Here is a 17,113-nt window from a genome sequence, read left to right on the forward strand (position 1 = left end):
TTACAGCACATACTTTATACTAAAATTAATTACAGATGGATCAAAATACCACAAAAAGTCCAAGATCTAGAGCACCTGGCTGGTTCAGTGGGTAGAGCATGTGACTCCTGATCTCAGGGTATGAGTTCAAGCCCCACACTGGACATACAGCCTACTTCAAAAATTAATTAATTAAAAATTTAAAAAAAATTAAAAGCCCAAGATCTGAAAAGGGTCACAAGTTAAGAGGGCTAAGCAGTGAGGTGAATGTGGGAGTCCAACTGTGTGGGAACTGTGGTGAACTAGAAAGCTGCTGTGCTCTCCTGACTTCTTTTAATTTCTTTTCTTTTCTCTTTTTTTTTTTTTTTTTTTTTTTTTGAGAGAGAGGGAGCGAGTGAGGTGCAGAGAAAGAGAGAGAGAGAGAGAGAGAGAGAAAGAATCCCATGAGAAGCAGGGGGGGAGGGAGAGAGATAGAGAAAGGAAGAGACAGAGAATCCCATGAGAAGCAGGGTGGGGGGAGGGGAAAGGGCAGGGGAGGGGAAAAGAGAGAAGTGGGGCACGAGTTCACTGGAAACCAGCTCACTGGAGCTGGGTTCAAGCTCACCTGACCAGGGACTTGAATTCATGAACTATGAGATCATGACCTGAGCCAAAGTCAGATGCTGAACCGACTGAGCCATCCAGGCATCCCTCCTGACTTCTTCTTCTTCTTCTTTTTTTTTTTTTTTTTTTTTACATCAAGTCTTTCTGGGGGAATCCCGACAAAGCAGAAGTCTGCAGGGGGAATGCAGGTAGGAATCCTGGAGTTCTGGCTGACTGGCAGGCTGAGGGGACAAACATGTTGGCACACCTGAAAAGTACTGATGGCATACCATTTGGTAAGTTCTGAATTAGAACTTGTCTAAGTTCATGGCCTTGTCTAAAAGAGCAACAGCCATTTGACTGTATCTGAGTGCTGCGATATAGCAATGCAAGCCCAATGTTGTTAAATCTTAAATTTTTAAAGAGAAGATGGAAGTCTAGATTGTTATGTAAAAAACATTGGCAGATATATTTTTTTAGAACACTGTGAGGGGCCAAACAAAACCCATCTGTTGACCAGATCTGTCCCATAGGCCACCAGCTCACAAGTTCTGATTTAAATGCAAAAAATGAAACCACTGAAGCGCCAGCAGAGAACCCATGACATTATTTTCACAATCTTGGAGTTGGAAAGACCTTTCTAAGCACAATCAAAACCAGAATCCATAAAGGACAAGACATTTAACTACATACAAATTTAAAACTTATGTGTAACCGAACACAAGGACAAGCCTAAAGACAGATGACAATAGCTTCCCCCAGCTCTAGCAGAACATGAATTGTTGCAGCCTGGGTCACATGCCTTCCTCTGTGGGGGAGGACAGTGCACCAAGTTTAACAACAGTCCCACCAGGGCCACCTGGAATGGAGGACAAGTTTTCTAACTGAACCAGAAAGGGGAAGTGGGAAAGCATCCAGGCAGGACCTTCCAGAATTGCATGCACTATCATCTGCCTCTCAATAAATATCAGTTGAGTAAGTTTGAGTCTACATGTCTCATACTTTAATATGTTTTGGAATATCTAACAGTATAAAAAAAAAACAAAACTGATCAGTGATATTAAGAATGCCTTCTGGCTATCATATGAATTATTCTTAATAACTGCTTCAGAATGTTAACATGCTCCCCTCAATCAACCCTGACCCCATAGTATATGCAAGAAGGAAGTTAACTGTATGTGCACACTTGGAGGGAGAGATGTGAAAGTAAATAAAATGTAACTGACAGAATTCCCTCCTTTGAAGCTCCCATAAGGTAGATCTCATATTTGTTTCAGCACAGGCTGAATAGGTGCTCATTTCTGCAGATCAGTGGAATATGGACCAGTATCTTGAACACAGAATTAGGATGCTGATCTACTATATATAACATCCACATGTTAAAGAAAGGAGTTATGAGGCTGAGAGAGTATTAGATTTAAAGAAAATATGTAGCCAGTCTAAGAGGTTTGGCTTCCTGTAGAGAAAACTGACATTTTCACATATTTTATTGCATTGCAAAAATGAAAAAGATCAAGCTTATTCTTTGAAACATAGATTATAAACTTAAATGCTGTCGCATCTTTGAATCAGGGATTTCACAGTTGTTACCTGCTGCTGCTGCTGCTGCTTTTGACTCTTTCGGTAAACGCCATTGCTGCCAGTCAGTGGAAAGTAACAAGTCTGTTCATCTGAAAGAGAAACAGCAATCTGAATATTAGTCCATAAGTAAACTCCTAGGCATGCATAACTTGCAAGAAAATCCTACTGGAAACAGAATTCAATGTTCTTATTAGAATTAGGGAGTGGTTCTTCATCAACTCTCAAGCTGCATAAACAAACCGGCTACCATATATCATAGGGCAAAGGTACTTTCAGTTTTGAGGCTGTTACTCAAAGCCATTTCAGGGTCACCTGGGTGACTTAATTGGTTAAATGTCCGACTCTTGATTTCAGCTCAGGTCATGACCTCATGACTGGTGACCTCAAGCCCCGCGTGGGGCTTTGTGCTGACAGTGAGGAGCCTGCTTGGAATTCTCTCTCTCTCCCTCTCTCTGCCCCTCCTCTGCCTGTCCTATCTCAACAAATAAACTTTAAAAAAAATTTTTTTTTTAAATTTCAAAGCCATTTCAGCAAGAAGAGATAGGCATAAGTTAATCATGAGGAGTATGAAAGGAAATAACATGTCCCCAGTGTCTACTTTTGCCAAGCATTGTGTTAATCCCTTTTTAAAATGAAAGTTGATGTAAACATTGCAATAAACTTGAAAGGCATATACTAATATCCCACATACTAATAACCCATTTTATAGATAAGAAAACGGAAACCCAGTTTTAAGTAATCTGCCTGAGGAAACAGAATCAAAAGAAAGTAAGAGTTGCACAAGAAAGGAAATCAACCAGTTGGTCTTTATATAAGAATTCAATACTTAATAAAAATGTAGGCCAAATAGGAGCCAATCTTAAGATTTTACTTCCACTCATAAAATGTGTTTAATCCCCAAAGTCATTTTTGAACCTTCTCTCAAAACCGTTCTGGTCAAAAATTAGAAAAAGAAAAAGTTATACAACCTGGGCAGATGGCCTTGGTACTGTCCTGTGTATCTCTAGAAACAACCTGTCTTTGGTTAACACTATCAACAGCTGTTTCCTTTTCCCTTTCTTGTATATGTATTTGTAAATTTACTGCACTTATCCTAACTTGCTTTAAATAGTTCAATTTTTTCAAACATCCTTAAGACAAAGGATATGTTACAAATTATCTTAGCACATATTTAACAAACTGTGATACAAATGAAAACACACTAAATTTGTAACAGTTTTAGCTTGCTCTTATGTTTAAGAGGCTGTTACACTTCCAGCCTGAGGCTGAAACATTGAATATAGGCCAGTGCTATTCTGACACCTGATAAGGTCCTTTTATCTCCTCCTCCCTGAAATTAAAGTTGCTGACCACAATGTTTCCATACTAGTAGATATACACTCTATTTCCTCCCCGCAAAAAAGAGCGCAACATGGATACTGCACATATTCTAGTTAAACTCACACTAGTAGAGCTCTGTTTTTCAGGGTCGAACAAGCTTTGGATTCCCACACTCCTCTAACCAGCTACAGCAGCCCTACTTAACCCAGCTTAGCCAAGTTTCCTAAATTCTCCAACTTTAAATCCCAGTCATCGTCCCTCCCCCCCCTTCTCTCTCTCTCACTTTCCCTCTCTCAAATACACTTTTATTTTCCTTTCCTCTCTTTCTCTACCCTCTTTCCTGCCATTACTCTCCCTCCCCCACCTTTCTCTCCCTCCACCCCTGTTGCTGCTCTCACCTTCTCTCTCTTGACATGCAGGGCTGGCACACAGTAGATGGCCAATAAAATAGTATGTTTTCATTTAAACCCTTTTGAAGAGTCCTGATGGTCTCCCACAGGACCCTCCCAAGGAAGATGCCCCACCTGCTTGCAGACCAACAGTGCCTTCCCTGGGGCTTGTTGGTGGGGAGTGAGCAAGCAGTGAGGGGGGAGGTAGGTTGAGTTGTGGAAAAACACCAACCCTGAGAAGGGTCCTGAGTTCCCTTGTTTATTCACTTACTCACTAGGCCAGCAAATGTTTCCTGAGCATCTACTCCAGCCCAGGTACAAAGAATAAGAGTGAAGAACAAAGACTTGCCATCACAGAGCTTGCAAACTAGAGTTTAGCAAAGACAACACATAAAAATACATAGATGTTATGGGGCGCCTGGGTGGCGCAGTCGGTTAAGCGTCCGACTTCAGCCAGGTCACGATCTCGCGGTCCGTGAGTTCGAGCCCCGCGTCAGGCTCTGGGCTGATGGCTCGGAGCCTGGGGCCTGTTTCCGATTCTGTGTCTCCCTCTCTCTCTGCCCCTCCCCCATTCATGCTCTGTCTCTCTCTCTGTCCCAAAAATAAATTAAAAAAAAAAAATACATAGATGTTAGATATTAAAAGGCAATAAAGGGCGCCTGGGTAGATCAGCTGGTTGAGCCTCTGACTCTTGCAATTTTATATATGGTGGTCAGAGACTGTAACATTTGAGCAAAGACTTAAAGTGAGGAGCAAGCCATGCAGACCTGCAGTGAAAGATGGTCCTAGAATTCTAGATGATAACGATGTGTCAGTGTAAATTCATCATTTGTAACTAATATACTACTCTAGTGGGAGACACTGATTATGGGAAGGCTGTGCATGGGGACAGGGGTGGGGCGGTTTAAGGGAAATCTCTCTACTTTCTCAATGTTGCTGTGAATGTAAAACTGCTCTAGGGGTGGTGCCTGGGTGGTCAAGCATCCCACTCTTGATTTCGGCTCAGGTGATGATCTCACAGTTTGAACCTGCATTGGGAGCCCAGAACTTGCTTGGGATTCTCTCACTCCCTCTCTCTCTGCCCTTCTCCCCTTCCCCTGGATGTGCACACACTCTCTCTCTCTGAAAATAATCTTGGGTGAGTGGGCAGTGTACAAAGTGAAAGAGACATATTCTCTCAGGGATCTGCCCCCAGGCACAGCCAGAGTCTGTACAACTCAAATTCTTTGATTTGCCAGGAGGCACAATCCTTTCCACAGAGACAAGTGCTAGGAAGCTACATCACCAGATTATTGACTGTTATCTCAATTATGTCTCACAGAAAAGAACAAATTCAGCCCGTGACAGACAGTTTAGGTGATGTATGATTTACACCTCTGTATGGAATAGCCACGCAACTCACATAGGTTAGGTTAGCCGGGCGCCTAGGTGGCTCAGTCAGTTAAGTGTATGACTCTTGATCTTGGTTCAGGTCATGATCTCAAGGTTCATGAGTTTGGGCCTTGAGTGTAGCTCTGTGCTGACAGCAAGGAGCCTACTTGGGATTCTCTCTGTCCCTGTCTCTCTCTCTGCTCCCTCCTCCCCCCCCCCCCACTGGTGCTGTCTCTCTCTCTCTCTCTCTCTCTCTCTCTCTCAAATTAAATAAATAAAAATTTTTTTAAAAAGTTAAGTTGGAATAGAGACCTACTGTAGTCAGGAAGTTATTAACCTAAACCACTGCTAAGAAAGGAAATTAGTATATGCTTCAGTTAATGTCTCTTTCAAAGAATCTTTCTTAAAAATACAGTCACAGTGTACAAGGAGTTATGTGCAATAAAATATTGTTTGTAAGAAAACTGGTAACAACCTAATACATGCCAACACAGAAATGGCTCGATCAATTATGATACATCATGAGATGCAACAAAACATCAAAAAGGATGTTTACCTAAACAAGATGCTGAACAATATGGACAGTGTGAGCCAATTTGTTTTAAAAAGCAAATGCTTTAGGGGTGCCTGGGTGGCTCAGTTGGTTGGGCATCCGACTTCAGCTCAGGTCATGATCTTGCGGTTCATGGGTTCGAGCCCAGCGTCAGGCTCTGTGCTGACAGTTTGGAGCCTGGAGCCTGGAGCCTGGAGCCTGGAGCCTGGAGCCTGGAGCCTGGAGCCTGGAGCCTGCTTTGGATTCTGTGTCTCCCTCTCTCTCTGCTCCTTCCCTACTCATGCTCTGTCTCTCTGTCTCTCAAAAATAAATAAACATTGACTTTTTTTTTTTAAAGCAAATGCTTTATTTTAATGTTTATGTATCATATACACACAAATGTGCATGTGTGCACACATACACCAAACTGTAAATGGTGACTTCTCTGGAAAGGGACACTTTTATTCTGTATGCTATGAATCTTTTATTATCTATGTAAACAGTTTTGCCTCTAAAATATAGGGGCTTGGAAGAAAATGGACTGGCCTACAAATATTGAAATCAGAAGGTCTTCCTGAAATTTTCATACATTTTTATATTATTTCCCTAGATTATAAAGACAAAATGGGATAAATAGGGGGAGCAGTTTAAAATCCTACTAAAAAAAAAAAAAAAAAGCAGAGAAGACACCAACTTGGCTGTGCAACAGAACAGGTTCAGGTTGAGACCAGGGATCAGTTTGGGCAAATTAAACCATACCAGCCTCAGTGTTCCCAGCTGTAAAATGGAGTATAGCACATTCTACAGTTACTGAGAAGACTGAATTACAGAATCCAGCTGAAATGCCTAGCCAGCTGACACATCGTAGGTTTCCAATACACAGCAGCTCTTGCAGAGCCAGGGGGTCGGGAAGAGGGGAATATGGAGCCTCTCTGGTTATTTAAGTCAGTAACATCTATGTTACATTTTATATAAGTGAAACAAATGGGTTTCATTCAGGAATGCACCCTGCTGAGGTCTTCTACACTCCTTCAGCCTCTTGCAACAAATTGTTTCAAAAACAAAAATGTCATGTATATCAAATTGCTTTTCTCCCCCAAATAGCAGGTAAAAACAATTCAAGTAAAAAAAAAAAATTTTTTTTTTCTTTCATTTTTTAAGGGCTTCCAAAACCTAGCACATTCTAGGGAACCTACTCTCAGGAGTCTTTTAAGACAAGCTGGTTAAAAGGCCTGCTTTGCAACCTACTACCTATATAATCTCAAAAAAAATTTTTTTTTTTACTAATTTTTTCCCTAAAGTCTCAGCTTTCTCATCAGTAATACAGGGCTTCACAGGATTGTCATAGGGTTAAATTAAATGTTTGTAATATTTTTAGCACAATGCCTGGCTCATGTTAAGCACTCAGTAAAATGGTAGTAGTTGTTGTTCTGGCTATTCTTCTGCTAATCAAAGCACATGTTTGGGAGAACCCATATATTGCTTTTCAACAACAAACTGACCTAAGCAGGTCTCAAGGCCCCATGACCATGACCCAGTTCCCAAAGGAGAAAATAACTCTGTCCAGAGTCCAGAGGGTGTGTGGATTGGTCTGGTCAGAAGTCCCCATCAAGTCTACTTCCCTTCCTGTCCCCACACAGACCTCCAGGAGTAACAGTCTCCTGGGAACAGACAATGTGTCAGAGGTGAGTCACGCATCATACACTGTTTTCGTCGGCATTCTCCAGAACTCTACCCCAAGCAGATCATAATCTCCCCAGGTCCCAAACTGATATGATCATTCCCAGTTCCTTTGGCTCTCCAATGCCATGAGCCCATAGCTTAGAAATCTATAATGGAACACGATTTTACCAACCACCTCTTCACTGCAAATCCTTGTTCAAGAGGGCTCTGGTGCTACCCCAAACTCAAATATACATGCCACATCCTGTCGGCTCCCTCTCATTACTCAGGTCTCTGCTCAATGATACATTTTCAGAGAGACCACAGTAGCTACTGTAGTACTACTGTGCCTTCAACCACATCCTGCAGCCAACCCACTCTCAATTCCATTATACTCTAGGAACGTGCCTAGCTGCAAGGAGCAACTGCTTGGTTAACGGAAGTTTACACTTCCAGAGCAAGTCCAGAAGTCGGTGGCTACTGATACCGTTTTAGCTATTCAATGAGGCCATCAAGAACTCTGGCTCTTTCTGCTCGGCCATATTTAGCATGTTGTCTTTATGCCTGTCACCTCATGGTATGAAAAGGTTGCTGCTATAACCAGACATCTTACCTGCATTTAAGGCAGGAAGATGAGAAGAGAAGGATGTGGCTAATGCCAGCCATATCTTCCTCCTTTTTTCAAGAAAGGAAAATCTTTCCCCAAGACCTTGCCTATCAAAAAACCAGAGCTAGGTCACACGGCCTCCTAAAGGTGCATGGGGAGGGAGGTACATTGGGATACAAGTTGTTAGCACTGAGAAGAAGCATGATCTATCACCTAAGGCTAGGCACAGTGTAGCCCCACACACAATTAAGGTTCTTTTAGTAACAACAACAACAACAACAACAAAGGGAAGGGCTTTGGGTAGGAAAATAATAGTACTGTTCATATTTTTCATAGTGCTTATCATGTGAAATTAATTTATGCAAAATAATAATGACAATAAATGTGAATTGCTCATATCCTCTCAGAAGAATGCAAGCTCCAAGTCTAGAGCCTGTATTTTAAAATAAAGTAGACAGGTATTATATATATGTATATGTATATATATATATATTATGTATATGTATATGTATATATATATATATATATATATATATATATATAGGCACTGGGATAGAATAGTCCAGGTTATCCTGTAGTGGCAAATTAACATCAAAATCCCAGTGGCTTGACAGAACAAAGGTTTCGTTCATACTCACTCTTTATGTCCATTGCATATTGGTGTGTTGGGGTAGGAAAGAGGGCAGGGAGCTTTTCTCCACATTGAGAAACCCAAGCTGTTGTAATCTCCATTATTTCAAAATGTGGCTTCAGGGTTTGCCATAATAAGAGAGTTGGAGGGTCTCACAAGAGCCACTTATAAATGCTTGAGCTCAGAAACACATGTTACTCCCATAGACAGTCCACTGGACAGAATTAGTCATATGATTCTTTTTTTTTTTTTTTTTTTTTTTTTTACTTAAGCTTATTTATTTATTTATTTAGTAATCTCTACACCCAACCCAGGGCTCGAACTCACATCCGCAAAATCAAGCGTTGCATGCTCTTTAAGAGTCCCATGCTCCTTAGACTGAACCAACCAGGCACCCCCAGAATTAGTCACAGGAGTCTACATAATCATAATGAGGCAGTGAAACATGAGAGAACACATGAATATTGGTAGTAAATGTTTCTGCCTCATTCTCCACAGGCTGGTAAAACAATGTATTATTCCATTTTAGAATTTAGACCCATTAAAGAAGTGTCTTGGAACAAATTCAAAGTTAGGGATACTCATTGAAACAATTATTTCATCTTATAAGGCAATCCTTACCATTAAACACACACACACACACACACACACACACACACACACACACACACTTTTTCCCTCAGGAGAAATAATAGGAAATATTTATGTAGCACAAATTATGCTCTTCTCCAAGTACTTGCCAAATTTTAGTACATTTAATCTACTCAACTATCTAATAAGGGAGATCTTATTAGGAGTAACAGTCTTATTAACCCCTTCTTATAAGGGAATGGAAAAGTGTTAGAAGCCAATTCTCCATAGGTCTATGGCATTTCTGCACATTATACAAGCAGAGGCACCAGCTGTCTTTGTTCCGATCTTTAAGGATGTTTGTATAGAGAACGGCCTTGGAAAATAGAGATAGTGTCTCCTATAGTACAAGGCAGCATGTTTACTGTGCAGTATAAACAAGATATCTCCCCCTCTGGAGCAAAGGGCAGACATGCTTACTGCCCATTATAAAAGATTAGAATTCCCTAAGCTCAGGATTCCTCACCTGTAATGCAACCCATTTTGTTTCCAAGTGTCATCTGACTCTCTCCACATCTCTCTTTGGAAACTGGGGCTTAGGGAACCAGTATAAGGAAATGTTGATACTCTCTCTACAGCTATTACTGTGAGCAATAAAGTCATTCCCAAGAGCCCATGAAACTGTAGCAGGTTAACTTGTTAGCTTGAAAGTAGGGTAGAATCTCAAAGCCTTCACAATTTTTGACAAAAAGTTAATGTGCCTAAGGTCTGACAGCTCGTAGGTGGCATATGCAAGATTCAAGCCCAAGCTGTGTGGCTTAGTAACCGTGCTTTTAAATGCTCTGCCGTATGGCACTTCTCAAAGTGTAGTTCCAGAACTAGCATCATCAGTATCACCTGTGAACATGTTACAATGCAAATTCTTGGGTATTACCCCAGACCCACTGAATCAAAAGTTTGGGAGGGGGATGGGGGGTGGGGTGGAAGATGTGTTTTAACAAGACTTCCAGAAGATTCTGACATTAGAAGTTTGCAAACCACTGCTACACTGCATAAATTCACTGAATCTATAAGATTGAAGGAAATGGTATGGCTATATCCTGATTTACATACTGATGTGACTGACCTTTCATAACTCTAATAGATTTGAAGCACTAAGGGAGATGGTTTATAAGCCCTTGCATATAATTCTTAGGAAGGTAAGGATCTTTATATGGTGCAAATAAACATCACATGTCTTTTTAATAGGCCTGCACAATATTTTCCTTTGGAGTCACAAATACATGTCCAGAATGCTAAATGAAAATACCTGCTTTTTTATTCCCATAATGATCAGAAAGAATTACTTAGCCAAGGAGAAACACTATTTATACTTTAGAGTCAAGCTGTAATTCTTGAAAAACAGGAAACCACACATCAACAAAGCCAACTCAGTGTACCATAGTGGAAAGGGCACCAGGCTTTGAGTCAGAGTCAAGTCACTTAACTTCTTCAACTCAATTTCCTGATTTTAAAATGGAAAATGAACTCCAACTTTAGAGTTGTAATTAGGCTTAAATGAAAGCTGTTGGTAAATAGATTTTATGCTACATGAACGTAAAATTCACCTGCAAGAGCACTTTCTCTTTCTTGATCATGGTGTTATCACATTTTCTCCAAAGCTTAGAGAACTGAGAGGCACACAGAAGATGTTCGATACTTATGAGGTATTAGGAATGAATATGAGGTATTATATGAATGATGTAACTGACTCCTCTGGGCTCCACTTGTCACAATAATTTCAGCCTTTTAATAGGAAAAAGTCACTCTAACAAGAAATCCTTAGTCATGTTTAAAATGGGCCAGCTAATTTAAGAAAATCAGCTGATTTTCTTCCCCTGGAGAACACTACTGAAGGAGTTCTGTACTAAAGCGAATAGAAACTCCTATTAGCAACCCTGATGGCTTTAGAACCTCTCAGTCTCAAGTGTACAATAATCTGTTGTGTCTATGTAAACAGTCAGGAATAAAGGATATGTACCTACAAAGAACTACATATTCACATTTACTTCTGCACTGTGGTAGAATTTTAATAAATGGATTATAGGGTTTATGAAATCTATTTTAATAAAATCTGAGAATCAATTCAGCATATATTAAAAAAAAACTGGGATAAAAAAGACAGCTAGAAAACTACTGCCAATTAAATATCATTTGGGAACAGAATTTGTAACTTAATAAGGAAAATATAACTTATGTACAAAACTCTGTACATTTATGTTCAGGCAGCTCCTTAATTTGTACTCTCTCCAACATACTTTCTCAATCTCCTGAAAAATTAGTTAATTATCTGGAGTCTTAAAATAGGGGAACTTCAAGCATTTATCTTCCACAGACATATCTAAGTTAGCTAATAAATTCAAGTTGAAGGTCAGCTTTCAGTGTAGGGCTTTAATAGTAAGGACACTATCCTAATTATGCTGCCATACCTTCAGAAACACCTGCAGGGTATATTGTTCCCTGTGTGTGTCTTATAACGATCCAAATATTTATACATAAATTAGCTCTGCCTTTTAAAAAGTGAAAGCATAAGTCCATCTCAAGATTTGTACTTTTAAAAACCAATTAACTTCATAAATGATGATGCAAATTTGATGAAAACACAAATTACCGTGCAGCATGAAATTCCTTCCAAATGCTTCTTGAAAAAAAGGAAAAAATATATGGAAAACAAGGTTACCTTTTCTAAACCTATTTTTTTTACTTCTCAACTCAAGGCAATATAACTTCAACTAAACACTCACATAGCTACAGTGATTTGTAGAAGTTCCTAACAAACATGCAATTCATCTGTGTATCTTAATTGAACGGTACTCTTCCAAATTTAATCCAAAATCCAATTGAGATTCTTGGTTAATAAAACAGTTAACTTTTAGCTCAACCCACTGCTTGCAAAATTCAGTCAAACCAGATAGGAAATAGGAGAGACAGACAGTTTTGATGTAGTCTCTAACTACTACTGCTTCAAAGTACTAGGTCTTATAACCCTACAGTGAAACAGTGACTTCTGGTGGCAAAAAAAAAATGCATGCATACTCCACATTTTGCAGGAGAAAGCAATGTTTAAAATCACTGAAATTTTCTGACCATAAATTCTATCTTTGGATGATTTCTGTATTCTAATTTAACACGCTGTGATTCTTCAAAATTGTATTTTTACAAAGTTGAAGAGTTAAGCAAATCACAAATGCCAAAGTCACTACAGAAATTCAATTGCTATAGTGAATGAATAAAACCTGTTAACTTTGATATGTAACAGTTCATTTTCTTTCTGCAGGTGGAAAGCTGAGTTCACACCAACATGTCTGCAAGTCCCATACCTCCAGCCTCACCATCCCTGCAAGTTATATTTAGAAAAAGAAAAGAAGGGGAGGGTGCGGGGGATGGAAGTAAGCTCTCAATATCTAAACTTATTTTTTTTCAAAGCCTTGCATCCTCCTCTTCGATACTTCTTTGTCTTAAAGTGACCAAATCATCCCAAGTCCTTTCTGTGGTTCCCCCTCTTCTAAATTAGCTAAATTCAAATTCATTTTTCTAGTTTTACACAAGTATCAGGAGTTACTCTCTTGCTTTCTCTCCTACTCTCCCTTCCTTTTCTTGGGTTATTATTGTTTAGTACTTTCCATTACTTTTCTGCATATTTATCACCAATACAATATTTTCTGACACTGGCAAGAGACAAATTAAATTTGTCTTTAAATTAAAGCAGGAGAACCATCCAGAATTTTCAACTCTCCTGTGAATTTATTTCCAGAATATCCACTCAAGGAATCCTTTCCACTAAAGATGAAAGGCAAGCTAAGGAAATACATTAGACAGAGGAAGTAAACACTGAAACAGGGCCATGCCTAGGTATGCTCAAGCCTCCGAGCAGAACTAGACTCCCAGTCCAAAGGTCTTTTCTTTTTCTATCTCCACCCGGAGCCTGACATAGGTAGCTCCAGGAGAAGTATCCCACCTCTGCCTACCTTCTACGAACTCTGCATGACCTTGCTCTGAAATAATCTTGCACGAGCAAAATTCCCACACCTCTCAGGCCGTTCGGTCGCCTGATGTTTTTCTGTGCCTCAATTTCTGAGCTTTTTTCACTTTGCAACTGTCTCAGGGAACACTGGGTCTTCGTCTTAATTACGGTTTCTCCTTGAAGGTTTAAATCTGTCGGGTTCCTCGACGGTGTATCATCTCCCCGGCCCCGCCCTCAACGTACACCAACAGGGTTAAAATTACCCCCATCTAACACTGAAAAAAAAAAACACAGTTAAAAAAAACAAAAACAAAAAAAACTGCGAGCGCTCCCCCAAAAAGAGACGGGCTCCCGGAAGATACGGACATCTCCACCTCCAAATCCAAAGGTCTTCCTGAGACAATTTGCATAACAACAATGGGGTGTGTGTATAGAAACTCCTGGAAAACTAACCTAGTAAGAAAGTATCAAGGCGCTCGAAGGTATCTCGCAGATTCATTAACGTAACTACTATTACACCAAGGTGAAAGTACGATTCACACAACTCTCCCAATTTCTCTCCCTTTTAATTCGACGACCCTGGCGCACGCGACGCCTGAGGGCTCGCTAGCAGAAGTCAGAGGATCAGACACTGGCGTAAAAAATTAGCAAGAGAAATTAAGCAGTCCCACGTTCGGCAAACGGAGCCTGCCTCCGCCCCAGGGGCAAGTCTCAGAAGGTGCCTCCAACTTTCCCCTCCCTCCCTGGAGGCTGCGGACCACCGGCACAGGCCTCCCTCTCAAGCACAATTAGATCGGACTGGAACCACTAAATTCTCTCAACTAGACGCAAGGGGGAGGGGTGACAATGATGAGGGGAGGGAGACTCCGAGACTCCGGGTGGAAGGGAGAAAAACCCCGTTTTTACCGCCCGAGAAACTTCTGGGACACTTTATTACGCAACCCTGAGAGCAGGTTCCAAAACCAAACATCTTTCCGCAAGACGCGGGGCGCACCAGCAGATGTCAGATCTGGGGGAGTGGGGAAGGAGAACGGGTCTCTTCCAGTGTTTCCCACCGCTCCACACCGTTTTTCTAGACGCTACCTGCCCTGGATTTGCTAATAAGGGTGGTGCGAGCCCGGCGTCTCCGTTGCGCGTTCCCCGCCAAGGTTCCCACCGGAAAAGTGGGAACGCCAGCTACTTGAGTCAGCGTGCTGGGAAGCAGGCAGCGAGGCGGGGAGAGTCTGGGCTTCCCAGAAGTCAGCGGCTGCGGCGTTCCGGGCCAGGCTGACCCCCAGCTCGGGGGCGCAAAAAGCTCCGCTTACCTTCCGGACCCTTGCTCCTCCAGTCGCAAGTCGTACGCCCTCTCCGCCTCTGCCCTCCCCTGACCTGTTGCGGTGGGGAAGGGGCGCGAGTGCGGAGGGCGTAGGGGAACGCGTCCCCCCGGGATTCAGAGGTGGTTCGTACGGGACTGGGCTCTCGAGCCGCGGAGGCGAAAATGCAGCTGCGCCCGCGACGCGCGCAGGCGGCAGCCCAGTGCGCAGGGGCCGCGCGCCAGTCCGCTCGCTGGCTCACCAGCTCCGCGCGCCAGCAGCGCCAGGACGCCGGGAGGCAAGGCCACGCCCTCCTCGGAAGGCCCCGCCCCGCCCTCACCCTGCAGCCGCGCTACGCTGATCCACCCGGCCCACGCCCTCTAGCTGGCGCCACCCAGATGGCTAGGAACATCGCCGCCCTCCCCGAGAAACCAGTGGGAGGATGAGGGGGAAGCAGCCGCTGAGGTTGGAGTACTGCAGTGACCGCACCGGCAGCGTGGGTGACCCTGCCCCAAGCTGACGTGGGGCACAAGAACCCTTTCGTTTTGCAAAGAGCTTCGGCAGGGTCAAGTTCTGACTAAAAGTGTCAAGGAGTCTTTCTGCAATCTCCTATACAATTGAAACAGATTCTGTGTCCTTTAAAGGAGATAACTCACATCTCGGGAGTATTTTACACTTTATAAAGGGCTTTTCATTCACAGGCCCGACTCATTTTCACAACAACCTTATAAAACAGGTACATCATTATTGTCATTTCCCAAACAATAAAATGGAAGAGCTGAAAATTAAGTGTTGTGCCAATGTCACAAGCTACACAGTGGCATGGGAAACAAATTTCCTGAATCCAACCTCTGGGTATCTACATTTCACCAGTCCAACCCCAGAAAATCCTAGGAGGGGAAGGACTTTGGCAAACAGAACCAAAGCTAATGTCTAATTAAGATGCTACCTGATTCCTTTTATGAGCATACCAAGAAAGCATTGTCTTCCTTGCACCGTCTCATCTCCCCAGCAAAAGAGATGCAGAAAGATTACATTGAGAGGCCCCTGAGTGGTTCAGTCGGTTAAGCCCCCGACTTCAGCTCAGGTCATGACCTCCTGGCTTGTGAGTTCCAGCCCCACGTCTGGCTCTGTGCTGGCAGCTCAGAGCCTGGAGCCTGCTTGGGATTCTGTGTCTCCCCCTCTGTCTGCCCCTCCCCTGCTCATGCTCTGTCTCTGTCTCTCAAAAATAAACAAGCATTAGAAAAAAGGCATTTTTAAAAAGTTTTTTTTTTTTACATTTATTTCATTTTTGAGTGGCAGAGAGAGACAGAGCACAAGTGGGGGAGGGGCAGAGACAGAGGGAGACACAGAATCCGAAACAGGCTCCAGGTTCTGAGCTGTCATCACAGAGCCCGACTCGGGGCTCGAACTCACAAACTGAGCCGAAGTCGGACGCCCAACCATCTGAGCCACCCAGGGGCCCCTGAAAAAGGCATTTTTAAAGAAAGGTTATATCGAATGGCCCAGGTGGGTTTTTCCAATATCTTAACAGTTTAAAGTGGTGAAATTATTTGGATGAACAAAATTACCTTATTCAAATGTAATATAATGTGAATTAATATAATGTATGAAAATAACCCCCTCAGTGCCCTCTGTATTCTTTCTTCCGCTTTTCCTTCTACTTTTCTTTCTTTCTTTTCTTTCTTTCTTTCTTTCTTTCTTTCTTTCTTTCTTTCTGTTTCTTTTTTGTCTCTTTCTTTCTTTTCTTTCTTTCTGTTTCTTTTTTGTCACTATTGCTTTGCCCCTCATTATTCCTTTATTGTGCACATGAATAGTGTTGATTGAAAACCCAATCAATAGATATTTGCATTTCCAAATTAAACATTTTCCCATGGATTGTTTTCCAAAATGCAACTCTTCTTCCTACTCCCTATGCTCCCATGATGATATTGATTTGGGTTACCTTAACAGCTAAAATAATTAAGTGGTCCCTGATGAAATTTGGTGTGCCCTAGATGAAAGCTTTGGAAGTCATCTCTGAGCAGAGTGGGACAGGAGTCACCTCTGACAGAGGATGTTTGTGTACTTCTTAAAACTTCTAATAGAGATCGGTATCTCTTCTAATCATAACAAATATTTTAACCTTTTTGTTATAGAACTAATATACTTCATTGTAATACATATACACATAATATTTTATAACGTAAAGGTCTTTACCATTCCTATCTAAAACTTTTTCCTTTGTCATATTGCTTTTTATCATCCTATGCTACTTCCTAATATGTTCAAACTGTGGTCAACTTAGTAAGTAATGTTGACTGAAGGTTTGATAATTTTATTTTCCTGCTTTTGGAACTGAGGGATGTAATTTTGCAAAATTTTTTGGCTGAAGATAATATAGTTTTGTCAGAGAGTAGTTCATTCCATTTATATGAATATTCTTAAGGTAATGTGCTAGGTGATAGGCCGTATCAATAACAAAGGTTCAATGCCTAGCAGAAACAAACATGTATGTAAACAATTCCAATATATACTTCTATTGGTTACTTTCTAGAAAGATGGTAGGTTATTTAAAAACACTTAAGTCAAAATTAACTTTTTCATAATAAATA

At 41.5% G+C, this 17,113-nt stretch overlaps 1 protein-coding gene across 3 annotated transcripts in view; it reads right to left on the reverse strand.

Moving 5' to 3' along the window:
- The window catches only part of AFF1 (AF4/FMR2 family member 1), a 263,840-nt gene that overhangs the window by 202,420 nt on the left and 44,307 nt on the right, over positions 1–17,113 (reverse strand). For 2 of the 3 annotated variants that reach the window (XM_042935953.1, XM_042935954.1), the window contains one exon: positions 2,152–2,231. In XM_042935953.1, coding sequence (XP_042791887.1) covers positions 2,152–2,195 — 44 coding nt within the window. In that variant the 5' untranslated portion in view covers positions 2,196–2,231. Of the gene's footprint in view, positions 1–2,151; positions 2,232–14,531; positions 14,723–17,113 lie in introns of those variants that run through there. The other variant, XM_042935955.1, reaches the window with a different exon arrangement.

The sequence above is a fragment of the Panthera leo genome, chromosome B1 (assembly GCF_018350215.1).
Source record: "Panthera leo isolate Ple1 chromosome B1, P.leo_Ple1_pat1.1, whole genome shotgun sequence".
Classification (NCBI taxonomy): Eukaryota; Metazoa; Chordata; class Mammalia; order Carnivora; family Felidae; genus Panthera; species Panthera leo.